At 43.9% G+C, this 26,680-nt stretch overlaps 2 protein-coding genes across 8 annotated transcripts in view; one reads left to right on the forward strand and one right to left on the reverse strand.

Annotated features, from left to right (window-relative positions):
• The first annotated feature begins 8,292 nt into the window (after positions 1–8,292).
• SKP1 (S-phase kinase associated protein 1) lies at positions 8,293–17,812 on the forward strand. 2 transcript variants are annotated; one of them, XM_065848791.2, is made up of 7 exons: positions 8,293–8,409; positions 11,116–11,212; positions 13,482–13,555; positions 14,796–14,939; positions 15,586–15,726; positions 16,516–16,577; positions 17,157–17,812. In XM_065848791.2, exons 2-6 carry the CDS (start codon positions 11,116–11,118, stop codon positions 16,549–16,551), a joined length of 492 nt encoding a protein of 163 aa, XP_065704863.1. In that variant the 5' UTR covers positions 8,293–8,409; the 3' UTR covers positions 16,552–16,577; positions 17,157–17,812. The 2 variants fall into 2 exon arrangements, with proteins under 2 accessions (XP_065704863.1, XP_065704862.1); XM_065848790.2 differs by having other exon boundaries at positions 16,516–17,812.
• A 1,188-nt stretch (positions 17,813–19,000) lies between these two features.
• TCF7 (transcription factor 7) overlaps positions 19,001–26,680 on the reverse strand; it is a 70,259-nt gene continuing 62,579 nt past the window's right edge. For 2 of the 6 annotated variants that reach the window (XM_071814758.1, XM_065848788.2), the window contains 2 exons: positions 25,789–25,861; positions 21,084–22,350 (listed from right to left, as the gene is read on the reverse strand). In XM_071814758.1, coding sequence (XP_071670859.1) covers positions 22,050–22,350; positions 25,789–25,861 — 374 coding nt within the window. In that variant the 3' untranslated portion in view covers positions 21,084–22,049. Of the gene's footprint in view, positions 19,315–21,083; positions 22,351–25,786; positions 25,862–26,680 lie in introns of those variants that run through there. The other 4 variants (XM_065848785.2, XM_065848787.2, XM_065848789.2 and 1 more) reach the window with 3 other exon arrangements.

The raw sequence follows: 26,680 nt of genomic DNA on the forward strand, positions 1-26,680 counted from the left end.
GGTAATTCAATGGGTGTGTTGCTTTCTTTGTTTTTTGATTTGTTGCTGATCTTTTTTTCAGCAGGATAGTTAGAAGCAGTGGTCAGTGAGGAGTGCTGGCACTGGGGTTTGACTTGTCTGGAGGCAGTTGTGAATGAAACTTGGCATTTTTGCGTGAACCAGCCTTAAGAACTTCTCAATTTTTCTTTTGTTTCTCAGAATTTGGATAGACTCAGTAGAATCCTGTTATTGTTGGAGAGATGCGGCGTGGTTAGCCTTCCCACATTGCGTTTTACTTAAATCACACTTACTGATGTCCTGTCGTTTGGCTGTTTAGCTGTATTTGTGTATCAGACTGAAGTAAACACCCTTCATTTGTGGAGCCTTGCCCTTCTGAACTGAGGGCGCATTAACTCAAAAAAGATGAAATTTCACTCTTACGCAGAAAAACATTCAGTAACTTTGGTTTTGAATAGAAAAATGAGATGGATTTGAAGTGTAGAGATTTGCCAGGTGTGGGGTTTTTTATCTTCAAGTGGTTTTACACCTTTCTTCTGTCTGTTTCCCACCCTGTTCCCTCTGTGTCCGACTCTGCCCATCACCTGCCGGCCAGCAGAGCCCCAGGGAACGGCTCCCTCGGGGACAGACAAGGAGCTCAATGTGTGTGACAGACGTTTTCTCTGAGGTACATCACTGCGTGTGTTCCTCAGCTTGCGCCCACACGAGATTGTTTCCAGTTGCTGACAGTTGCGCACACGTTCTGTCTCCCCGCTTCAAGGGCTCGGGCAGCGTTACCTCTTTTTAGATCTGACAGTGCCCTGGGAGGATACTTGACACATGGGCGAGTGAAGACAGACAGAGCTGGTCACCCCTCTTCCCTGCGTGTCTGGATGATGACAGAGTAAATTCTGCCTTGGGGAAAAGGGGGTGAGCGTACGTATTGCTGAGGAAAGCTTTGACAATTCATCTGCCTAGGTTTCAGTCTGGTTAGTATCAGAAATCCATCTGGAAATGTTAGAGATTTCCCGGAGTTACTGATACCCGCTGATCTGTGCTTCCCCCATTCCACCTGAGGGCTTTTTTTTTTTCCCCTTGTGATAGCAGTAAACACTGGAAGTAATTTTCATGAAGTAATTGTGCATTAAGAGCCTGGGACAAAGTCTTTGCTTTGGCAATTTAAAAATTCAGCCTGAAATCTTAAAGGTGAAAGATTTCCTCATGTACAATACGGAACTGTTATGCAAGTGCTAGGTTTATTTGGGGCCTTTTTTTGTAGTTCAATAAACATCGTCTGTTTTTCCGCTCTCATCCCTTCATCCTCGTTTCCTTACTAATACTGTGGCGCAATTCCTGCTGCCGAGGAGCTGTGACCCCAAGCAGGAGGGGGCTGAAGGATAAATGCACTTGCTCATTCTAGAAAAATGATCTGTGGGAAGAGCCAAGTGCCATCAAATCATGATTTTGAATTTGAAATTAAAAGCTGCTTCAAATTAACTGAAGGTGTGGCTCCACTTTCACCACTTTTGCAGCTGTTGTTTATTACTCTTTAATTGCTTCTTGTTTTGTCTGTATGTTGAACACTCATGGAAACTCAAGATATATTGTAGGAGGGTTTGCTTAGGTTAAAACAAAGTTTTACATAAGAGAGATGGCTTTTTAGTATTCCTTGATTTTTGCAACCTTAGGCATGGTTTATACAAGCTTAGATTTTGGAGGAAAATATCGCAAGCAATGATTTTTGAACTCCTATAGAATGCATACACTACCTTCCATATGCTACAGTGATCACTACACTGAGTATTAGATTTCTGCAAGTTCCAGGAGAAGGTTGGAAAGTAAAGCGTTAAGTAAAAATTGCACTGGACTGTAGAAATCTTTGAGTACCCGTGAATACAGTGAAAAAGCCCTGCAGAGTAAGCAGTTCATGAGTCAGCCTGCCGTGGTTTTTTAAGAAGTTATTTTGGTGCTCTTAATTCATTTGGCTGTGCTCCTTTTGGATGAAAATAAAGGCAAGCTGCTCTCTTGAGCGAAGGACTGGAGTTCTTTGGCATATATACAGGAAAAAAAGGCTGAAACGACACTTTTGGTTTTAAATTAAGTAGTACTGCATGGTTTAGCCTTTTAAAACCTGTGCTGTGGCTTAAAAGCTTTATTCTTTACGATGGGTTGAACTGTAGCTCCTGATCTCTTGTAATTACTCTGTGGTGAATGGAACTGCTTTTGGATGCTGATTAAACTGATTGCTGCTGGGGTACAAAACAATAATCTGGAACAGTATGTAAATATTACCTATATGCAATTAACCAACATTTGGGAAACCTCTAAAACCAGGTTGGACATAATAGGTTTTCAAATAGGAGGGCACTGTAGCACTGAGATGAGTTAGCTGGTGAGGCTGCAGAATATCTAGTTTTGGGTGTTTTCAGGGCTGGGACAGAAAATGCCAACATTTCTGTCCTTAAAAAAGCATCATCTTGGGTTACAGTACACGGGACTCAGGATCAGTGCTTATCCCATTAGCTTGTTCATCAGCTGCCGTGAAGCTGTCACAAGGCTTTGGTTGTGGTTTGCAAAAACATCAGCTGGAAATAAAGGGAGCGGGGAGATCTTCCAATAACTTCAAACTGTTATCTGTTTTTTCTGACCCTCACCCAGGCTGTGCAGCTCGGGGCTGGTGTTGGAGGTGGAGCAGGACGATTTGGGGGGAGGATACTGGCTGAAAACTCGCAGGCTGGTGCTTCTGATGACTGTCCATTTTGCAGATACTTGCATCGTTGCATACAGTTGCACAAATCAGACTAAATCTTTGCTATTTTATCCTATTGCTGACTCCTGTATACATCTTCCTCATGAGATTTCCCCCAAACAGAACTTCTTTGGGGAGGAGTTGGGGCTTTCTTTTCTCCTCATTTTTATTAAATATGTAAACTGTCTTCTGGAGTACGATTTGAAAACCAAGTGCTGAACGGTCCAAGAGGAATGTACTGTTTGAACTGGTAAGAGCGTGATCGATTGGGCTAAAGGGCTTTAGCCTGGCTCCCACCTGCGTTCCGTTTTCAGGCAGTTCAAAGAAGTTACCCACCACCCCCACCTCATCGTAAAACTTTGTGTCCAAACCATTTCTTTTAGCAGTTGGTGCAAGAGCAGCCAGTGAATGCTGCTCTGTCTCCTTTTTTTAATCAGTGAAAGGGGGTGTCCCTGGGTGAGCCTTATGTGAGAGGATCCTGCGATGTTCATTCCATGCCTGACCCAATTTGCAGGCAGCTTTGCTCCTTTTGAGCTGGAGATGGGTTCTGCGTTGTGGCTGCTCATGACTTCATCTAGTTTTAGTTCGGCCATCTCAAAATGGCACTAGACTCGTGCTTTCCCTCTGCAATTTCTTTTAAAAATGCTTTGAATTAGTCTGACTTCTGAAACACACTCTATTTATTCCCAAGGACTTTGAAACCTCAAAAGCAACTGCTCTTTATTGACCAGGGTGTAAGAACCAGCCCAGAATAATCTGGTTTTTTTTGACTTTGAACAACTCCAAGGTTGAAATTGAGTGGCACACAACCCTTTAAAGCCAGCCTGGTTCACCTGCTTGGTTATTGGGGATGTTCACAATTTTATACGTTGTCACTTAAAGTGGTTCTTAAGACCATTTAAAGCAACTCTGCTCTTTTCATGAATTAATATGAGTACATCTCTCTGTGGATGAGCCCTATGGGTTGCTCATGGTCCCCAAGCCTGGCTCCTTTTGAGTACTCCAAAGGGTTTAAAATTGGTCTGTTTAAGTATGTGGAGGTGGACTGAGGATGAAATTATGAGGTAGATGCTGCAAAAACACTTGAGGTAGGTGAGTTTCTATTTTTAATCCTTTTTTTCTAGTTTTTCCCTGTCTTTAGTCTCCTAAACTATCATGAGTGCCTGTAGTTACATAAGGGGAATCTGAGTCTTGTCAGAGGAAGAAACAGAAGCTGATAAAGAAAAAAAAAAAAACAGTTGATGCTTGACAGAATTTGGCTGTTGAGTTTTGTCTGTCAGCATTAATCGGATTCTCACCCAGCCAGGAGGCTCTGCCACCCACCGTGTCGTGTTGCTGGGGCACAGCCTGGATGTGAAGTAGCACCTTCTTGAGGATGCACCTGTAATTATAGTTTTGATGAAGTGGAAACAATAATCAGCTTTTTCCAGAGTTGTACTGAGAAACAGAATTTTTCTCTTCTGCTGCATTGTTGCGAGATTGCATTAAACAATGGTGCCACAGGCTGCCGAGCTCAACAATGTCTTTCTGCCATCTCTGTCGTGAATAATTCTGTTTTCTGGTTTTATGCTGAACCAGTCAGTTCCAATTTTTTTCTAACTTGTTGCTGTGGCTGTTTGTTTTAAAAAAATGTTCCTTATCTTTTGTATTCCCGAAAAAAAAAAAAAAGAGTATTTTTGCAGTCTCACCTTCCCCTACATGTAGATTAAGTTCTTGTTCAGGTTTGATTGTCACACCTGCTTTGCAGCAAATTGTCCCTCTGCAGCTCCACTTGCAAGACCCTTGATTCGGCCCTTGTTGCACCCCATCCGTGTGGCTTGGGGCTGAGTTCTGTAAAGTTTCCCAACTTGTCCATGGAGCACAGCTGTGCTTTTTCAAGCCTGGTTCTCATTAGGCTTAGATGCTTGTGATGTTGAAAAATAATCAGTGTGTTATCTCTCTAGTCTGTAAATAACCACCAGCAGGAAACACAAAATCCAGTTTGTGGGTAAAAGTGGGCAGTGTGAGGTGTTTGGAGGGGTGGGGAGCATGGTAATTTTCAGCTGGCACTGCCAGAAAGGGACTCCATGACTGTGGGGCAGATCGGTGCTGTGTCTGGGAGGCTGCCCTGATGCTCAGCTGTTTCAATCCCCTTCCCCGGCTTTTCCCGCAGCCCAGCCATGCTGCGAGGATGTAGGTCAGAGCTCTTCTGGATCCGGTAGGCGTTAAATCAAGCTTGCACTGATCTTGGTTGCTCCAATCTTTTCAGGTATTTGCTTTAGTGTTCAGCTTCCCCTTCCTCATCTGGGTTCTTAGCGGTAAAAGGCCCTTGATTGTAATTTATCTGTGGCTGATACATGGTGTAATTATCTTTCTGGCTCAGGGTGGCAGTGCTTTGGTTTAGGATTATTCACATTGCAATGATTACGGATGTGAATAACAATTAAAATTGGGCCACCCATTTTCCTGAAAAATCTTGTTCTCTGCCTTGCAGCTTTACCAAAGGATGGATGTTTTGTGTTATTAATACTGACTCACTCGCAGGACTTCAGCTATCAACGTTGCAGCAGCTGCATTTTCAGGAGAGATAACAGCATCTGGGCATGCTGTGGCGGTTCGTTGCACGATATGTAGGGCACAGCGGGAGGTGGCCCTCGTGTGATTACAGCCTATCAGTGACAGCCGGCTGTCGCTCTTTTTGGGTGTAGGGTGGTGGTGGTGTTTTAACTTTCACAGACTTCTAATTCAACAGCTGAATTCAAAGTTCACTGTGGACTGAATTTTCTCCTTTAGAAAGCTGTATCAAGTAAAAAGCTCATCAATAGTATCACTTCAAATTAAATTCATATACAGACCATAATTAAGCATAGAATTTAGTTGACTACTCCTAGATTTTATTAGTTTTGTCTTGTGTAGAGAGCAAACCCCATCCCCCTCCGCTGCGCCTGATTTGCAGTCTGAGAGCCTGTGCTGGCTGATCACAAGCTGAATCAGAAACCTTCATCTTTGGCAACGTTGAGGAAGAGGATTTAGGATTTGCAGATATGTTTTCCACAGACCACCTTTTGTCATCACCTGATCCTCTAAACCAAGGAGTTTTCATAGAAATAAAACAAACAAAAAACGAATGTTTAAGGAAAATAAAGGCAGTGTTGTTTCTTATTTTTAGTATGGTGAATGTGGTTCTCAGCATTGGAATACAAGATGGACTGATAGAGGAGGAAAGAGGTAAATATGATGGTACAATCAAAAGGTGACCCTAGGCATAGTTTGGAAGCTTCACATATATATTTGTGAGATCTATGTATATATTGAAAAAAGTGATAACTAAGTCCTAACAAATGGTGAACAAAGAGCTTATCTGGTTTCTAATACCAGGATCTTTGAGGAACCCCTGTTAGCATCAAAGTCTGCTCTGCAAGCACCATCTGACACCTTTGGATGCTCACTCAGCTGTTACGAAGAGTTCCACAGAAGCGCGTGTTACAGGAGCATACAGTAATTCAGGCTGGAAGGGACCACTGAGGCCCTCTGGACCACACTCTGCATTTAGATCCATCTTCAAAGTCAGAGCAGGTTCCTCAGACCCTGTGGCTAACAAGCTGCTCGGCATCCTAAAGCCCATGAAAGAAGATTACCAAGTCAGGCAGTCTCCTCCAAGTTCTTTGAAATTTGTGTAGAAAGCTTTTGAAGAGATATGACACAATGTGGAACAGCCTCACCATCACCTGAGCTCTAAGAGGTTCTTCCTGGCTGTCAATCTGTCTTTGATCTCTCTGGGGTGTCAGCCCTAACCAACAGACTGCAAGGAACACTGTCAGCATGCTTTCAGTATAAACTAAACCTGTTCATTGTTCTGCATCAAATACTTGCAATACTTGTGATCTTGCTGGTTATGTCACTCAGGTAGAAAACTAAGAAAGGTGACTTTATACATCTGCTGCTAGGCTACTGTCCAGGGCTGCAACATCTGAAATGAGAATTTCTGAATCTCAGGGGAATTCTTTATGTTAGAAGGTATTTTCTAGCGGTTATGACTGCCACTCATTCTGTAAGGTGTGTGGTGTACAGCGTGGGACCCTCTGGGATCCTAAGGGAAGGGAAAATGGTGACTTACGCTGCACTGTGCTCTGGAGGGCAATGCTGTTGCAGCTACCAGGCTGCTCACAGGTAGCACACATATGTTTGCATTGGAGTGCTGTGAAAATATTCTTTGGTTCTAAAAACATTTTTAATTAAGATTCTAAGTAAAGCAAATCGTAATTGTAGGTCATCACTGAGTGAATAACTACTTAAAAGCCACTTTGCCATGGGCAGCTGATGCAAAACCAGGCTCAACAATAGCATGGAATGTGTGAGGTGTGTGTCAGCACAACGCAGCACCTGGACACTTCACATTTACTTTGGTGGACTTGTACCCCAGTCTGCCTTCATCACTGGGCGAAAACTCCCCAGTTTTCTGACAACTCAACGCCTGTTGCCATCTAGAACAACTCTTGACCTTTCAGGAAATGCGACCTGCGCTTGGGTACGTGCTCAGGTGGGGGGTTGTGCCAAGGCAGCGCAGCTTTGGCTGCATCACAGTGGTTCCCAGCTCCCAGTCTGCTCTTCTGGCCTGGTGGCTCCTTGTGCAGCTGGTGTCTGGAGATGCTTTAATGGGCTCTGGGCAGGGGTAGAGCTGTAGCTGCCTGAATTCCCGGCAGATTTGGGGTAGATGTTCAGTGATTGTTAGACCTATAATACGTTTCCAGCTCTGTGTGCTTTACTGCCACTCGAGGAGAGCAACCTGCTGTTGTAACCATTTGAAATCGGCTGCTTTTTCAGGGTAGTTTTCCCGTTAAAATGCTTGCTGCTGCCCGAGCAGCCACTGAAGATCACACCTCGCAGCGCTCACGTACCAGACGCCACCACACACCGAACCGGCCTCCCCCACCGCCTCAGGCTGCCCTCGCAGAGGTGTCGGTTCCCCCTGGGCCTTGGGCTTTCTCCTTGTGAAACCCCGCTAAAAGGAAAACACCCAACGTGGGCTTTTTCTGACCAGCCCGGGTTCCTCCCTGTCACCGTTTTTAAGCGCAAGGCCGGTTGTTTCCCCAGGAGAGCACCGGGCCGGCCTCCCGGCACCACAGGCCACACCACCACGAGTGGAATGCCGCGCTCCCCCTCACGGGCAGCACCCGGCCGCACCTCGCCCCTGGTCTCCCCGGGCGCGCCCCCGTTTCCCCCCACCGGCCCGGGTCTCCCCGGGCGCGTCCCCGTTCCCGTCCCCGCACTCGCGGCCCGAGGCCGCCCCGGCCCCTCAGCCGCGCGGGGGAGGTCAGGGGCGCCGCAGCCGTTGGCCCGCGCGACGCGCCCCCGCCCATTCTGCGGTTCCTGGGGCGACTGCGCCAGTGCCTGAAAGACCCGACGGCCACCGCTTTCCCCCTCCGCTCGTTTCCGCTCTACTTCCCCCGTTCACACGCTGCACAGGGCAGTGAGGCCCATTTTTTTAATCTTCAGTCGCGCTCCGCGCCGTTTGGGTGACAGAGAGGGGTGTTTCGCTCAGGCGTTCGCGGCGGGCAGTCCGACGGTTGCGAGGCAGGGAGAGGCGGGTCCTTCCCCCTCCCCCGCGCCCCGCCCTCGCCGTATAAAGCCACCGTCGCAGTTGGGCCCCGAGCGCCGCCGCCGCCAGATCCCGTCAGCGCGGAGTCGGACGCAGCCGCCTCACGGTGAGGCCTGCGAGCTCTAAGGGGTTGCTCGGTGCCGGCGGGGCGGGGATAGGTGCTGGAGGCGGCGGCAGGGGCCGGGCTGGGCCGCGGGGCCCGCTCGGTGGGGGCAGTGGGCTTGGCCTGGTCGCGCCTGGCGCGGGCGCCTGTGACGGCGGAGCTCCCAGGTGGCGGCCGGGGAGGGTCGCTGGGCGGCTGAGCCGAGGTCTGAGCCCTTCCTGGGCAACGTGGGGCTGAAACGCTCGTGGTGCCCTTAGGGGAGGTGGGGGGTTGGCTGTGTGGGAACGTGCCGCCTGTGAGGCCTGGTAAATAAAGCTGAGGCGCTGCCCCCGCTCAGCCCCCGCGGGGCCCGACCCTCCCCCGAGCGGCTGTGGGGCCGCCCCAGGGCTCCCGGGCAGTTCGTTGTGGCGAGGGAGGCTCTGGAGCGGCACCGCGAACAGAGCGGCTCAGGTGCGAGGTGATGAAATAAATGCAGCGTTGCAGCCGGTGACACGGAGGGGAAGGGGCGGGAATCCATCCGGAGCGGCTCTGGGAGACGTGGAGTTGCCTGGTAGCGCTCCTGGAGGTGCCCGAGCTTTGCTTTTCGATCTTATACGTGCAGATTACTGTTGTAATTCATGTGTGGCTTTTGAGACAGCTCTCAACCTGTTTTGCTGTTGTCCAATAGAGCTGTTAGGACCGGTCTGCTTAGTCACTCGATTGTTGTCTTGCTGTCCTGGGCCTGTCTCTTTCCAGAGCTGTGTGGCAGTTTGCTGAAAATGATTTTTTTATCTTTTTTTTTTTTCCCCAGACCACTACTGTGTGGTTTAAAAAAAGAATGGATGAAATACTGATCTTTTATCAGTGATAAGACAATAGGTTAGCTTCATTCTACCTCATTAAGTCTCTTAACAATAGCCTAAATGTCTTGCTAAAAGTGGGTTTGGGAGATACAAGGGTCTTAATGTGAATATTCTTGCAGGGGCTGGACTCATTAAGACAGCATTCTGTAAACCTGGGCACCAGCATGGGGAGGCTGGTGAATGAAGCTGGGTTTGTTCTAGAGCGCTCTCAGACAATCACTACAAGAACAGATGCATTAAATCTGGAATGCATGCCTAGATAATTTTTTTCAGAGCATTATTGAAACTACAAACTCAGAACTGTGCTTTACTCAGAATTCTATTTTTGTGTATATATATTTGTTACCTTTGGAACAGTTTTAATCCTGTCTCTCCAGAACACCCATCTTAATTAGAAGTAGCACTGTCATATAGGGTTACATGACTGTGTAAACATTAACTATCTGCTTGTGCTGCCAAATGGAAATTAAAGCAACGAGGGCTTCATGCTGGTGTGAGCTGTTTAATAGCATGGTTTGGCTGGTCTCCACTGGCCTGGGTTTGGTGCAGTACTTCAGACTCAGCCATGCTGATGAGCTACAGGAGATGTTCAGAAAGGGATAATGTAAGTTTGAAAGTGGTCCAGCTAATTTGATTTTGGTACCTGAAGTACTACTATAGGGAGCTGGCTCTTAGGTTTGGTGGGGGAAGAACATTTGAAAATTAAATGAAATTAATTTGAGGTTCTCTGTTTCTAGAGCTTTTCTTTACAGTGCTCTTGCAGGCTGTATTTACAAATACAGGCTTTTGAGATCTTTAAGCAGGTGACTTGAGGAAAAATAAATGATACTGTTGCAGTGGTCTGCTGCTAACAAACATTTTGAGTGGTAAAGGAACTTCTTGTAGCACATCCTACTAGTTTGTTGAGAACTGACTTATAAAAGTTGTGTGGCCAGGCAATTATGTTTATCATGTCCTTCAAGTCAGTTAATACAAATGCAGGGATACCCAAACAGATTTAATGTGTAGTTTCAGACAGAAGTTGTAACCTATGAGCTGCTGTATCAAGTACATTTCTTCTGGGTTTGAGTTGTTAAATATCTGGAAAGATAGATTCTTGAAAGGTTTATTTTCACGCTATTGACATATTTGAAGTTTGTTGCTTCTATTGTATGTCTTATCATGGTTTGAAAAACTCTCTTAAAATGCATAGTCATCTTGGTCTTTCCTAATGCTGACAAAGTGCTGATCCACCTTCCTATTTTGTAAGAGTAGCCTTCCTCACAGTGGTATATTGCTTTTTATTCGCTTCAGAAAACCAAACACTTTTCTTAAGGAAACCCCTTGATCCTGAGTAACCTATTCTGTTTGGCTTTGGAGGAAGGGAGGCTGGACTAGACTTAGCCTAGAGGGGTTCCTTCCAGCCTCAATTTTGTGATTCTGTTCAAGAGGCTATGATTTGAAAACTGCTTTTGAGATCTGACTTGAATAGTCAAAGTGAGTAGCAGTTGTTTGGATTTGAAAACAGTAGTGTTTGGAAGTCTTGAAGGTAAGCTCAAGAGAAGCATAGCTTTGCTGTTGTACTGTAAAAAATATGAGCACAGACTAATATGTTTTGTGTATTTTCTGCTTTCAAATGAAGAAAAAAGTTCTCTTACATTGAGGTTACGCTTCTTTTTGTTGATCCTTGTTTCTTAAGCAGGAGGATTAATGAATTTAGGCCTGTCAATCCAAGCAGTGAATAATCTGAGCATACTTTAGGTGACACTGGGCTGTCTGCTGTTGGTAAGAACCAGTATAAATAGGAAGGGTAATGTACATATTTAAGTCAGCTAAACTTGTAACATTTGCTGAAGATTGTGTGGAAGTAACTGTCCTTCTCTTGTAGATGCCTTCAATTAAACTGCAGAGCTCAGATGGTGAAATCTTTGAAGTTGATGTTGAAATTGCGAAACAGTCTGTCACTATAAAGACCATGCTGGAAGGTAAGAGTGAAGCCTGAGGAAGCTTCAAGGAAGCTTTTTGAACAGGAATTGTGACCAAAGGAGACAAACTGGTACTGAGTTTCTAGGCCTGTGGAGCAGTTTGTCATCTTATGTCAGAACAGCTGGAACAATGGCTGTTGTAGCTGAAACTATGTTTTGGGTGGATGTGCTCTTGCAAAAAGCTTAACTTTTAAGTCCTCTTGTTAAGAGGGAGACTAGTAAAATACAAGCACCCCACTGCCTCACCTACAGCGTACTTTGGTTTTGTGAGAGTTAAGCAAACAGAACATCTACTAATATTAAAACCTGAGTTTATTTAATCATATAAACCAGTCTTAAAATGTAAATATCCTTTAAATGGGGTGGGAGATCATAAATGCAATGAAGACAGAGATAAAATGAAACCTGTATTGTGAGACTATGAATGCAGTCAAATTATTTGGAATAAATACCTAGTTCTGATCTCCTGCCCACATAAAATTGAAACAAAAGAACTCATGGCGGGGGAGGGGAAGTCTGCCAGATGGCTAGGATACAGAGCAAACTGTGTCTAATCCCTCTAGTGCAAATCCTCATTGTTTACTGGTGTGTTTTTCCAGTTTTTGGGTGTATTCATGAATTGGGGAAAAAATCTATCTCTAGATGTAGCTAAAATTCTGTTCTTGGTAATAAATCTTTGGGTGTGACACCTTATATATAAGAATAATAAAAATAAGTTTGAATTACTCCAAGCATTGAACACTTCGATTCTGTTAATAAGATGCTGTTGAATGTGACTGGCAACATGAGCAGGAAATGCAGCAGTTGGTTGGGATACATTAGGGAGCACAATGAATTGCAGTGAAATTTGCAGTCCAGCTGGTTAAGTATCAGTTAATAAACATTTTGTGTGTTGGGTGCTGCAGCTGAAAGGTCAGGTTGTGTTGAGCATCATGGGACCACCAATGAAGTATCGTTTTTTGATAACAGATGAAATTGCTGCCTTGAAGGTGGTGAAAACAAGTTGAGCAGAGTTGACTAAATGTGAGATATCGCTTGAATTATTTCCCCATACCACTAATTTTGAACTGGTCACTTCTTACACTGGTATCTGCCACTGTGTTCAAAGTGTGCATTTGAAGTTTCTGGTAATTGGTGATATATGCAGTACCCTTTAATGTCAGTATTTTAGTTTCTGGATTTATGAAGTTATTTCAAACAAAAAGTAGTGCTAATTAATATCCCACTAATAGTAACAATAGTTGACTTGCCTAATCCAGAAGTACATGCTATTTTTGTGCACAAATTTGATCAGTGATGATGGTGTGACAGTCTTCTTAAAAATTAAGTTCCTTGGGGATGTAGAGTTGGCTCATCTGTGCATATGAGTGAAGGTCTGTGTAGTTACTCAATTACATAACTAATTATAAGATGTTAATCTTTGACAGCTAGGGTCATCCAACTGTTAGCTTTTGTGTAATAAAAAACCCCATTCTCTAATCAAAGATGACGAAGGTGGTATTTGTTCTGCATATCATGTCCAATTTTTTTTTCCAATTTTCACTTTGATTCCTCAATCATATGCAGGGGACAAAGTGACAAACTTTATCCAAATCTCTCTTGAGCATGCTGACAAGCTTTTAAAACAAAGTATTGGAAGCCATGCTTTTAAATGTTATTTGGATTGAAGTGTTTGTGCTGCTGTTGTAGTGTGCAAACTCCTTCAGATGTTAAGAATTAGTACAAGTGCTTCAGAAGCAAATTAATGAGCATCTCTATGGCTATGGTATTTCCTGCTCATATAGGGGACAAAAAATTCTCTCCTTACCACAGCAGATCAGAATTCTTATTAAATAATAAATTGAATAGGAGATCTCAGTTGGAACACTTTGGTTTAACCTGTGGACTGAACTGTTGAAAGTGATAAAAATACATAAGTATTTGTCTGATTCTTCAGCATATCTGTTCCCAGAACACTGAACTAGCAAGTTCTGCTCTAACGAGCAACTGACTGCTTAACCGATGGTTTGCTGTTGCTCTCATTTGAAGTAGCCTTATTAGCTCCTTAGCCTAAACTTGATATAACCTATTACCTGTAATGCAGCCATGGCTTCACAGAGCCTCATCAAAGCTTTCTAGGAGCCTCTGACTTCTCCAGTCTGAGATCCTTTGCTACCAGTCCATTCAGCCTCAGTGTTGTTGAAATAGTGGAGAACTGGTGAAGCAGCCCAGTTCAGAGAAGAGTAAATGGTTTTGCCTGCTGATTGCTTAGTCATCTTTCCATTTTTAGATTTGGGAATGGATGATGAAGGTGATGATGACCCAGTCCCTCTTCCAAATGTGAATGCAGCCATTTTAAAAAAGGTAAGATGCTGGACATGGTAGCGTCGTATGGCAGTAATGAAACATGAAATTCATGTTGGCTATTATGAACTATTGTATTAAAAATACTTCTAATGTGCTAGCTACAAGTTTAACCAGTCTGAGGTGCATGGACGCAGACATCTAGGGTGTCTGACAAGTGGGGTGAGGCTGGTGGGCAGATAATGGCAGAAGACTGACAGGGTGACCCCCCGGAACACCAGCCAGAGGCCAGACAGGCTTTCTAAGGTGCTAAGTGTGCTGGGCATCTGTGCATGCTGCTATTTCATGGTATTAAGACACTGGTTTTAACTGGATTTTGTAAACTGAAGTGGCTGTTCATGAGATCCAAATGTTAGGAGACTGGATGAAGGGACAGGCAGTGGTGAGAGGACCTGCAGTAGCTGTGTCCCTGTGGCTGTCACGGTGCTTAAGAGACACTGTGCACACTTGCTGGTGTTAAATTCATGGTTATTGTTGGGTCAGGTGAGAAAAACGGAAAAAGCATGCTGCTATCTTCTAAGATGCTTTTTGCTCTGGAGTAGAAAGTGTTGTGCCAAAATAAGCACTGGACTGTTTAGGACTAAATACAGGGTTAGGAATTATTTCCTAGTGAACATACACATAAACAACTTGGGAAGACTCTTGGGCTGGCAGAATGGAACAGGATTTTACTTGCAGTACATCCCTGTTCCTTTTAGTTGTCTGGGTGAGGAAGTGATGAGGTTCTTGTTTGTTGTTGTGTTTTGGTTGGGTTTTTTTGTTTGTTTTATAAAAAGTACAGACTTAGGAACATGTGAACTTTTACCAGGTGAACTTTGTACTGTGGCAAATGTCCTGCTGGCAGCTGTTACCACTCTACACTCTTCCTCTTATGTATTATTCTACCTAATAAATATTGTGTTTCTGCAAAGAGATTAAACACTGAAAAATGAGGTTTAGGTTTCCTTTATACAGTCCTGTGTGTGTTAGCACAGGGTTGAATATAACACCAGCAACTGCCTTGTAAGAGGGTAAGTAATTAGCAAGTTGTCTTAAATGGGATCCTTGAAGGTGATTGTACTCCACGATTGGTAATCAATTGTTCCAAGATGAAAGTATTGGGTAACGGAGCATGTTTATACAGGATTCTAGTATTAATCTAGGGAAGAAGGTGCAGTTCTTCTAAACTGATGTTAAGTTATAGTTGGTCCCTAATGGGAGAATAATTTCGATAAAACTTTAATATCAAAACTATAATTAGGTGATTCAGTGGTGCACCCATCACAAGGATGATCCACCTCCTCCTGAGGATGATGAGAACAAAGAAAAAAGAACAGATGACATCCCTGTGTGGGATCAAGAATTTCTGAAAGTAGACCAAGGAACACTCTTTGAACTTATCTTGGTAAGTTTGTTCAGGAAGTGTAAAGGCTACACCTGTGAAGTGCACACTATTGGTGCATTTGACAAATCTTTATGCTTCTTCAGAAACTTCTCGGGGGGAGGTATGTGGAGAGGGTGAGTAGTTCTGGTAAACTACTGGCTAAAATTGGGCATGTTAGAATGCTTGTTAATCTTATGCTGCACATTAAACTTGCTCATTTATCCGTTACTACACTTTTCTGAATATGAGGCCCTACAGCTGTATTTTTTTCTTGTGGCTCTTGAGTCTTAGTTGAGGAATTCTGGAGATGTGCATACAAATAAAAATCTAGCTTTGACTTAAATTTTGTACCTTGTGTGGTACTATGGGCCAACATTATGTGTCTTAGCTGGTCAGCAGCACTTCAGCTTCAAATGTTTGCAGGCTTCTGAAAGACCTTTGTAGAAGAAGGAACGGGGGGCGTGTGTCTTTGGTACAAATTACGGTCTCTTCTGTTTGGCAAGCAAGTTTTAGGTACTCCAAGGTTCTAGCTAGAAGTTTCTCAAAATGGCGATGATCTGTTTGCAGTTATAGTATTCTCCGGTTTCAGTGTAAGCAAGCTTTGGTAGTACATTAACACAGGCAGAATATTGATATGGAGGCTTTAAATTTGGAAACTCTTCTACAGGCTGCAAATTACTTGGACATCAAAGGTTTGCTTGATGTCACGTGCAAGACAGTGGCAAACATGATCAAGGGAAAAACTCCAGAAGAAATTCGCAAGACATTCAATATTAAGAATGACTTCACTGAGGAGGAAGAAGCACAGGTACTTGATCTGGGTTTAATTATAATTTAGCGCCTTTTTGTTATGCTGAATTACTGTGTGGTGCTTCACAATTTAATGTGTGATACAACTGACTTGCTAGCAGTAAGTGTAAACTAATGCATGAACTCCTAATTGGAAGATTGCTACTAGTGGAAGACCTTTCAGGCCAACGGTGCTTGTACCCTGTTGCCTGAAAAGGTCAAGGCAAAGCTTATTGACTTCTGATCTCAATGTGTGTCTGAGAAAACATGTAGGATTGTCTATGGCAGCCTTAGCTTGCTGGTTTGGAGCTGTAGTAAGAATGCTGAAGATGCATTGTTGCATGTGGCTGGCAAGGTAAGATGTTTGGATTCTCATCTCTAAGTAATGAACTCATTGATCTTACAGCTTGAACAACAAACCAGCTGTAAAATGGCAGAGTTGGGAAAGATCAGAGCAAGACACCTCATTTAAATACGAAGGCTGTGAATTGTACACTTCAGTTTGTCCTCAGTGCCATGTCGTGAAACAAACAATTTAGTCTTAAGCTAATCTGTTTGCTTTACTTAGTGGAAGTAATTCAGTTTTGATCAAGTCTAAGCATGAGAACTAAATTTGTTGGTTTATGTTGATAAAAAGGTCAGTTTGAGAGACTGACTTCCTAATTACAAACTCTGCATGAAAAATTAAAACTGCTTCCAGGTTTATGCATTTCCATGGTAAGTAACCCTGAATGCTTAGGGGAATTTACAGCTAACTTTTAGAAGTTCACTGCAACATATTAATAGTTAAAATGATTTTTTTTTTTAGGTACGCAAAGAGAACCAGTGGTGTGAAGAGAAGTGAAGTGTTGTGCCTGACACTTGAACACTGTAAGGATTGTTCCAAATACTAGTTGCACTGCTCTGTTCATAATTGTTAATATTAGACAAATGCAGCAGCAAATGAAGTTGTGTTAGCAGGATATTGTTCCCTTTGCATGTGTAGTGTTTTTTTTTGAGTACAAATTTAAATCTTCTGAGTTTTTACTAGTGTAATTGGATGTCTTTTTACTTTACTCTGCAATGAATAAAACTGAACTAAGTGTGGGTTCTCTATGGAAAGTAGCACTTAAGGTAATTTTATTACACTTTTAAGCTGTTCAAGTCCAGTTACAGTGCTAAACATTGACTCCATTGTAAATAAAACCACCTATGACATCTTCCTCAAGAAAAACAAAACACTTGTATTTACAGGGTATTGATAGCTTCAGAAAGAAAAACAAACCAGAATGTGTCTTGGGGGACTAGGTAAAGTAAAAAAAGTTACTGGATTTCTTACAAACACATAGTGGGGAAAATTAGTGTTACTTAAAGCTATCTAACTTTCGAGATGGTTCTTTTCCTGCATAGAAAAAGAGAGAGATTAAACAAAAAAAACAGACCTTTTTGCCCATTTTCTTGTCCTGTTAGTCTTGTTTTACAGACTAGTGAAAGATGTGATCTAGAACTAAGCCAGCCCCTGACGCTTAAATTTGAATACTTCAGCCATGTCTTGAAGACCTGCCTCTAGCTGGTAGCAAAGTGTGTTGCTTTGTGCACAGGATGGGTGTTTTTTAATACATATTCCTGTTACAAGTGGATCCAGGTTTGACCAAAAATGAACGACATTACCAAAGTTAATATTATTGACCTGTGCATGCCATTAGTGGCTTGTTTTTAGGTGATTTTAAACAACCTTTGTGATGTAGCTCTTTAAAACATGGTTTTGTGTGTCCATGGGAAATCTTACCACCTCTATATGTGATACTTCAGCTTGTAGAAACTTAATTATATCATACGAAGCTAATGCAATATCAAGCTAAACTTCTTTGGACAAAGCCACTTGCAACTAGTTAAACAGTAACTGGTTTTCTGATTTTTTTTTTTTAATTTTTTTTTTTTTTACAGTTCCCTTATAGGGAGTAGGAGATGGGTGTGTGGTAGATCTTTGAGGTGTGCTCTTAGCTTGTATTGCATTCCATTCTCTGTATAAACCTTAGAGTAGAATGAACCTTAATAAACATACTTATCTCACTTTAAATATCAGTGTTTCACTTCTGAATTAATAAAGGGCTTTTAAACTTTCATTTGCAAATGGTTCTAGTTATTTTGAACTAGACAATCTTACTGTCACTTATTGCTGAGTGTACAAATGATAGCACTGAGGCAGTGCTTAATTGAAATGAAAACAGATGTAAAGGCTTTGTTAATGACTAACACAAGCCACTAGTCAGACACAATCGACAACTTGTCAAATGAAGTCAGAAATTAAATAGCAAGCAGTCCAGATGGATATTTTTGATGGCTTACCAGCTTTTATTTGATCTTTGATGTGACCATTAATGAAAGCATTCATAGCTTGCTCTAAGGCAGCATTCAGACCCATGCTTTGAATGCAGCTGCTGCTCACATCTGCTTATTAATGGGCCTGCCCTTGTGCTGCTGTTTATTATATGGGCGTATTATAGATATTGTAGTGTCAGTGGGCATAAAATACTCCAGTGCTGGACTTGGACATGAGGAAGCCTTTCCAGCATCCTGTACACCTCAGCTTAAAAGTGCTCCAAGGGAAATTCTTCCTGGAGTTTAATACTCAGTTTATCCTGGATTCTTACAAGAAGTTTAATCCATCTGTGTGCTCCAGAATACACTAGTTCATCCTTGGAGTGCTGTGTTGCTCATACGGAACCCTATACGTAATTCTGTTTGTGTTCTGCTGAAGCTCCAGGGTCATGCAGTTGGCTCCTGCTATCGTGCACATGTGGAGCTGTAGCAGAGCAGCATGTGGAAGAAAGGGCCGGTCTGGGTGTTTAGAGTATTATGTAGCTTTGCAGATTTCAATATTCTTTATAGTCCTGGTAGTCAGAGTTCTGTACAATTTACTTTCTCTAACTGAAATTCCCCTGTAGTACTGTCTCAGCTGCATGCTTTGAAATTCTTGCAAAGGAGAGAGACTGTTGCATTTCTCACTGTTAATATTGCTGTTTAACTTGTCTGGTGCTGCCTTAACCCATCCCCAACTCTTTTTGTTTTTTTGCTAAGTAATGACATGATCAGGGCTCCTGGCTGAAGTGATGAAGTGTAGGAGCAGGGAGGCAAGGTGCTGGTAGAGATTGTAGAAGGAGGTATTTTTTCGTAGTCTTGGTTTACCATTTCAGTCTTACCCATTGAAGACTTGGCAATTATTCTGAAAACTATTTGTGCATACAAATGCTGGAGGGGGGTGGGGGGAAGGCAGGAATCTTCCTAAATTCTAAGAAATAGTTATTTGAGAGTTTGATAGTATTACAACTTCCAGTGGCCTATTTTGAATAGCCAGTCTGGCAATTACTTTATTTATAAAGCTATAAACATATTTTGAACATAAAAGCCAAAAAAATACAAAATCAATGAAATAAAAAAAATTACAACAAATGATGGATAGTCATTGGACAAATGAAAGTACAGCTGCAAAACACTTATCCCTGCTACATACATACAGTGGTTTTACTTGGTTTAATGAAGTGGTACTTCCATGACTTCTACATTCAAACTGATTTCAGGAATCCAAATATGTATTTCAGGAAGAGTTGAAATTGCTGTAGAAGAACTAAAAAAAAATTTTTGTTGCGATAAAAACTTAAGGGCAAAGTTTTCCTTCTATTAAAAAAAAAGTATTAACATAAAATAGTAACACTTCATATACCATTTCTAAAGGTTTTTTTTTTTTTTGGTCTTGAAAAAAGTAACTTTGTTTTGGTATCACTTATCAGCTATTAGGCATGTAACAAAAGCTGGTCATGCTCACTGTTTTGTCTTGGGAATGGGCAGCTTAAAGGTCTCTTATCTTGTGTGTTTTGGAAAAAAATTGTCTCAGTTAAACCAGTATAAACCGACCAGGTTGGAGTATCGCAAGTGGATATTCTGAGTTTATACTGCAGTAGCTGAAAGCACAGGTCTGGCTCTAAACCTGTACATATAGAGCAGCGTGCGGAGTTGGAATTCTGTCAGAAAATAGATGTAATTGCTCCAGCTCTGTGGCTGTGGAATGGCGTCCGTTCTGTGGATGTATGAGGGGAGGCTCCCGCAGAGGAAGCAGCAGGTTCCACTGAGATTTTGCAGGAATTGGATGGAATAAAAACGGTGAGAGGACGCTGTGATACAGACAGGCCTTCTGCTGGTCAGTGTGCCCTGACCAAGGCAGGTGTCCACCATGGAGGGGACCAAGCAGCCTTGAAAAAATGGATGAAAATCCTGGTGAATTCTGAAATGAGTGAGGGCTGGCGGGTGTACGCCAGTGCTGTGTGCTCCTCAGTCAGGGGACACGCTTAACACTGTTCAGGACTTTTCCCTAAATTTCCTCTACTGTTACTTAGACACATCTGTTTTTTCTCTTATACCCTCCTTTGCTTTGCTGTGAAGTTACATGTTTCATCCAGAGCAAGGTACCAATCGGGTGTTAGTTACACTGGCTTTACACGAGTATTGAGTTACACTAGGCCACTGCGGCTGATGTGTCATCTGTGGCACTGACGCCTCACATCTGAGGGTCTCGGTGTCGCATGGTTACCTGAGACATAGCTATTTTATTAAACTTTCGTTTTTTTTAATCAACCTATTAAAAAAAAAATGTGTGTCAGATTTGGGAAGAGTCTGCTGAGTTGCTCTGTTCAGCACTGGAGCCTGCTGCTGTCTAAGCTTGCTAAAATAATTTAACAATGTACAGTTTAACAATGCTGTATAATTAACCCTCTGAGTGCAGGAAGTACATGACCAAGTGTACAGGTGGCAGTCTGTCCAGGTAATGCTACTTCTCTAAGGGTTAGAATGATTCTTGCAAATGACTCTTTTCAAACTTTTCAGGTTTGTGCACATAGCTTTCATTCAGTGCTTCTGAAGTTACATTTACACAGGAGAGGAATAAAGCGATAGGTTTAGAACTTCAAAACTAAAACTGGAATTAAAAATCTACCCTACTATAAGCAAAAGTACCTAAATAAAGGAAATAAACTCAAAGCTACTCTACAGATTAATATTTTTTTAAAAATTTTCAATCTTTGAGGCATAAACTTGTCTAAAAAGTTATGTTTAGTCCAATGTAAAAAATTAGGGTTTGTGTTCTTGCATTAAGAAAAAAATATAAAAATATTTTGTACATTATAAAGGTCATCTTAAATTTCTTGCAGTTATACAATAATATTACTACATAATTTGTATTCAGTTCTCTAAAACCTATTCTGCAAAGTAGGAAAAAATAGATCCCCCCCTCCGTCTGTGTGGTGTTATTTTTCTCTTCAGCACTAGCGTCTGTGTCTTTCAAGCAGGAAAAAACTGGCACTGGACTAGATTGTGGTCTCTGTGAGAGAGAGTTCTTGATGTAAATCAAGAACTTGGATTAATTTGGGGTTTACATCAGTTTGGTGAGATCAGAATCTGTCTACAGTGTTGTTTGCTTATCGAGCTCATAATCTAAATAAAATACCAGAAACTGGTAAATGTTCTCAAGCTGGAGAGAATACATTAACATTTGGCCTCGTCATGGGGTTGGAGGGAGGATCTTTTAGTAAAAGTTAGAATAAGTTTTTAAAAAAGATAAACACCAAATCATGAGAAAAGGATTCTGATGTCTGCACAGAGACCTGTTACCTGTACACAATATCTTCCTGTTCCCAGACAAGAAGTTCAAAAAATTCACCTAGTTGGTTTGAATATTTGATTTCTCTATCATCTGGTCAGATTGGAGAGCTCACGTTGCTACATTTAATTTTCAGACATTGGGGTTTTTAAAATGCTCCTATTCCAGCTTTTCCAGCTCCGTTGTATAATGGCTATGAGAGATGTGCGTGTGGGACTACGCTCTAAAGCAGCTTGGAGGGCAGGAGTGGAAGCCAGTGTTAGATTGACAGCACCTACCATCTACTGCAGCAAGCTGGGGAGTTCTCTGCTCTCTGCCATGCTTGAAGATAATGCAGCTAAAAAGAAAAATCCCAAACAAAAAAAGCAGCACAGGGCAGGGACAAAAGGCTTGTTTACTCATCAGCACTTTACGTTTTGGCAAGTATTTGCTTTTTTACCTTTTTTTTTTTTTTTTTTTTTGGAAATCCCTTTTCTATCTTGAACAACCCCTTCCCCCCCCAAAAAAAAAAAAAAAACAAACAAAAAAGAAAAACAACCCCCAAAACAACAAATGAGTTTTCCAGCATCCTTAAGCCATCCTGTTGCCTAACTCTGCATGTTTTACAGCAAGATGTGGAATTTGGGCTGGGCCTCTTGGTCCTTCTGGATGGGCAGTGAAACCAGGTGGGAGAGAGCGAAGTGCCCAGTGTCCTGGCTGGGCGGCTGGGACTATGTCCCCGTGGAGGCCGCGCGGTACGTGGGGGACTCTGCGGGCGCAGAAGAGCACCTGGTTGTCAGTCTGGAGGAGCCGGTGGCGGTTTGGAGGGGAGCGGAGTCGGGGAAGGGCTCGTGCTGTTGTCTGTGTGCGGAGTCAGCGGGGGCTGCGAGCTTGTCTGAAGGAAAAGCAGAGGAGATGCATTGGAGTGCGTCCAGAGGAGAGGGAGGGGAGTCTATAGCACTTCCATCGGAAGAAACTGGGCTGGCACAGCGTCCTTCTCCTTGTAAGTACCGAATGCACTTCTTTTTCCTCCTAAGAACAGTCAAGAGAGTTATCTGTGAATAAAGGGTGAGTTCAGTCATACGCGAGATTAAAACAGCGCCTTCTCCCGGCCCGGGGCTCGGCCTCGCCCGCGGGGCGACTACGGCAGCGCCGGGGCCTCGGAGCGGCGTGTGTCCGCGGCCGCCAGGCGGCGCCACAACAGCGGGGCCCGTCGGCCCTGCGGCTGCGCAGCGGGGCTGCTGCCGCGGAAAGTGCGCTGCGCTGAGAGCGGGATTTAAAAGGAAAGGCTTCACCCACAAAATAAGAAGAGGGGGGACATAAAGACAATAATAAAACCAGTAAAAAACCCCAAAATAATCATAGAAACATTTTGGTTGGAAGCGACCCTTAAGATCATCAAGTCCAACCATAGCCTATTATTATTTATAATAATAAAACTTCAAACAATAATAAAAAATGAAAATGGTCAGAGTCAAAACAATACAAATGAAAATAAATAAATAATAAAAGTGTAACAATAATAAGAAGAAAGTAATGATAAAAATCAAACCAAGAAGGTCATTTCTCAGCAGCCACCGTTCAGGCTTCTCTAATCCTGGGAGGCTGAGTGGGGCAAGTGCGATCTCAGCAAGTTCCAGATGCCCACATGCGCCCACCGCAGAGCTCAGGGCACACACGGGACGGGGCCGGTTGGCTGACATGGTGTGGCATGAGGCCACTGTCCGGCAGAGCCCCGGTGCGGGGCTGTGCTGCTCAGACACGGTGTGGGACACACGGCATCTCTGCGGTCAGGAGCGCCAGGTCCTGCGCTGCCAGGACACTGCCCTTCACACCAATTTTGACTTTTCTCAGGCAATGCAAGTCAATCCAAAATCTTACGAGCCCATTTCCTAGCACTTTCCTGGACTTGTGCACAATATTGAGCTCTTCTTTCTGCAGCAAAAGCCTCTGATTTCAGCCATGTCTGTATCTCCAAATACTCTACGTTGATTCCCAGCTCTAACAATGACACAATGATGCAGCTGAGCTCTAAGTGCTCAGCAGAGATTCAGGAAGAGGCAGAAAATGCTCTGGAACCAGCTGAAGGAAGACATGGTCCAAGGCTGTCTGAGGTGCTGCTTCGGATGTCATAGCATCATTTTGGTTGACCTTTAAGATCATTGAATCCAACCACAATCTAACTGATTTCTCCACATCCCTTGACAATTCTGCTGTTCAGTGTCAAACCCAGAAATATTTAGCCTGAGTTGCCCCCTTGTACACCTCAATTACTTTAACCACTCTTGGCTATTCAGAGTCAGTCTCATGTTGTCTTTACATGCTCTGTGCTGAGCTGGTTTTCCTTCTCTTCATGTGACAGATGCCTCATGTCACCTGCTATGGGCTCTCGAGCATCTCTGTATCGTTTTAAACAAAAGAGCTCTCCACAATGTCAACTTAATAGTAGCGAGGGAACAATTCCTCTGCTGGAGATGGTATTAATGACTTCACGGCTAAAAGAGCTAAAAAGAACATCTTCCTGCCCAGCTCCCTGGCTTGGCTGTCTCATTTAAGGAAAAAAGATGTAATGGAGAACTCATTAATGCGGGCACACACCTTTCTTTGATCTTACTAATGAAAAACTAAACAGTGCTAGAATATGTATTAACTATCCAGTATTAAACATGACTTTGCACTAGATGTGAACAAGACAAGTGCTATCACTGCTGTCAGTGCCATCGTTAGCCATGGTGACCCAGTTAATGTGATATGAAATACGACAGCCATGCTGAACTGAGTATTTAACTCGGAGGTTATTTCACAGGGGCTGTGATTTCCCAGAGCAGACAAGCCCGAGGAGAATCTGCTTCACACAGAGGGAGAGTTTCAGTGACCTGTTCAAGATGATACAAATTGACCCATCGATTCACTGATTTGATTTGAAGTAATGGAGGAAAAAAGCAGATCTGATACTACTGATTGTTGATAATTAACCTGTTAGTGGGCTACAGTGGACATGGCTATTGAACAGCTAAAGGGATCTATCCCTCTCTCTTTAGGAACTACAGCTCCCTGCAGCTGTTTGCCCAGGGTGATGGGGAGGAGGGTGAGAGCTCCGGAGCAGGAACACCCAGTTTTAACCAGTTAACCTCTCCAGAGTGGAAATCTCTGGTGGGAGGTGCTCTCTGCAGGTGAGCAGAGCGCATAGGACAGGAGCCCTGGAGCCGGCACCAGCACCTTAGTACAGGGAACTCCGAACAGCTGCGACTAACCAGGGTTTCAGAGGCAAAGGTTTAAAAATAAAAGCATGCCGAGGTCTCCGAGCGCTTCAGCAGCCTGTGTTAATGGGGAAGCAGTGCAGAGAAGCTGAATTAAGAGAGTTCAAACAAAGGCAGAGGGAAGCTGGAGGAACTGCCTGGAGAGTTGTGCCCTGTGCTGCGGAACAGGACTCTCAGCTTGGTGGCATCGCTGTGTGAGCAACGGGGGGCAAAAAATCCCTCTCAGCGTAAAGTATTAATGAGACATTAAGGGAGCTCTTAATTAAAAAATGGTGTTTGATGACGTGACCCATTGAGCGGGGAGGCTTGGGGCTGCCCAGCACCCCGGGGTGCAGGACGTGGCTGCAGGGAGGGGACCTCACCTTGGGCTCAGCCATGGGGACCCAGGCTCGGCTTACTGGCACGACTGGTGGCCAAACACTGCCGGGGCTGCAGGTTCACATTTGGGTAGACTAAAGAATCTGAGTCACTTTAAGCTGCGGTAAGCACTTTAAGCAATACTTCTAGATTTTGCTGGAGTCCTCTATGTAGCAGTATAAAAAAGTGCTTATGAAAACCTCTGTCCAGCCTGGACCCTCTCTCTGTGGTTCAGCACCCAGGACCAGAACCCCCGCAGGAGTTTCTTCTGCCTGGCTGCATTTGCACCTGCTCTGAGCCAGGCAGCACGTGGTTCATGTGCTAAGCTTTGCTATCGCCTGGCTGTGCCCATTCCCCAGGAGCCCCAGGCACAGGGCGCTTGCAAACCGTCCCTCTCTGCTTGAGGCGCTGCCACCCCACAGTGGGTACTGCTTCAGGGCCAAGAAGAGGTGGATTTCAAAATCCATGCTTAGCCTCAGTATAAATAGCAAAATAAACACATTAACTACTCACTGCTGGCCCCAGGGTGCTATTTATGCAATAGGACATCTCTAACAGAGGAAAAAAGCCCTGCATCAGCGTCACAGACGTCTTCACCCTGGAAATCAGCTTTTAACACCAGGGAACTGAGGAACACATACAGCATTACACCAGCATTGCCAGGAGGAGGCTAAGAACCCCAGGGTGCAGCCTGACCCTTGCAGCTCGCACAACAAGTGAAGATGCCCAGAGAAAACCCCGTCCCGCCTGGCCGGAGCAGCCCTCGCCGGCGCTGGGACGGCTGCCGCAGGACGCAGGAGCCGAACCCGCTCGCCCAGCAGCACCCGAGCAGCGAGGAGATGCCGATACACACCTGCACGGGCCGCACCAGTCCGTTTGTTGGTTGAGGCCAAAGCGAGCTCTGCATTTCTTAGGAGAGGCAGGATCTGAACACAGAAGCATGCGTGGCGGAGAATGGGCAAGGCAGAGGCACAAAGAGGAGGAGGAGCAGGAGGAAGAAAAGAGGCAACATCATTTTAGCCACTTTAACACACAACTAACAGACTACAATCAGATTTTTTTTCTTTCTGCAATAGAATGGTGCCAGCACCACCTCTCCTGGATAAAATTGATGGTTAGGCAAATATCAGTGATCACTGCTGACAGCTGGAGAAGAAGGAGGTTTGAGAAATGGCCTCAGCTCTGGGAAATACGAGCAATTATGGGGAGATTCACAGCTCTTTGCATTTCTTAAGTTTGGAAAAGCTGCCAAATCCCAGCGGGGCTGCGGGGCTCCTGCATCTGCATCCTTACCTGCTCCCTGCCTGTCCCGCAGCGACCGAACGGGGCTGCCAGCCAGCTCGGACTGCGCAAGGGAAAGAAGAGGAGGAAACATTGCAGAAGCAGCTGAAAGCACAGTTAGCACAAGGAGACCCAGGCCCGGGTTATTCCACTCTGTCCCCTGCCATTCCCCTTCCAGTTTTAATAGAAAAGTGATTCTCCACAGCCTTTCCTAAAAGGTTGCACTTTTACTGTATAATTATTGGACTCATTAGGGTGAAGCCCTGCTTGCTTTCAGGCACGTCACGGTTTTTTTCTAGTGCTGTAAGTGGGATCTGAACAGAACATTTCTGTGCTGGATTCATGCTCCCTCTTTCAGCCACCACCAGTGTCTCCAGTTGTGTATGACCAGCAGCTGGTTTTCAACCCGTAACAGGTGAAATTATCATCATTTTATCACACAGACAAGACATATATGTGGAAAT

The sequence above is a fragment of the Patagioenas fasciata genome, chromosome 14, assembly GCF_037038585.1.
Source record: "Patagioenas fasciata isolate bPatFas1 chromosome 14, bPatFas1.hap1, whole genome shotgun sequence".
Lineage (NCBI taxonomy): Eukaryota > Metazoa > Chordata > Aves > Columbiformes > Columbidae > Patagioenas > Patagioenas fasciata.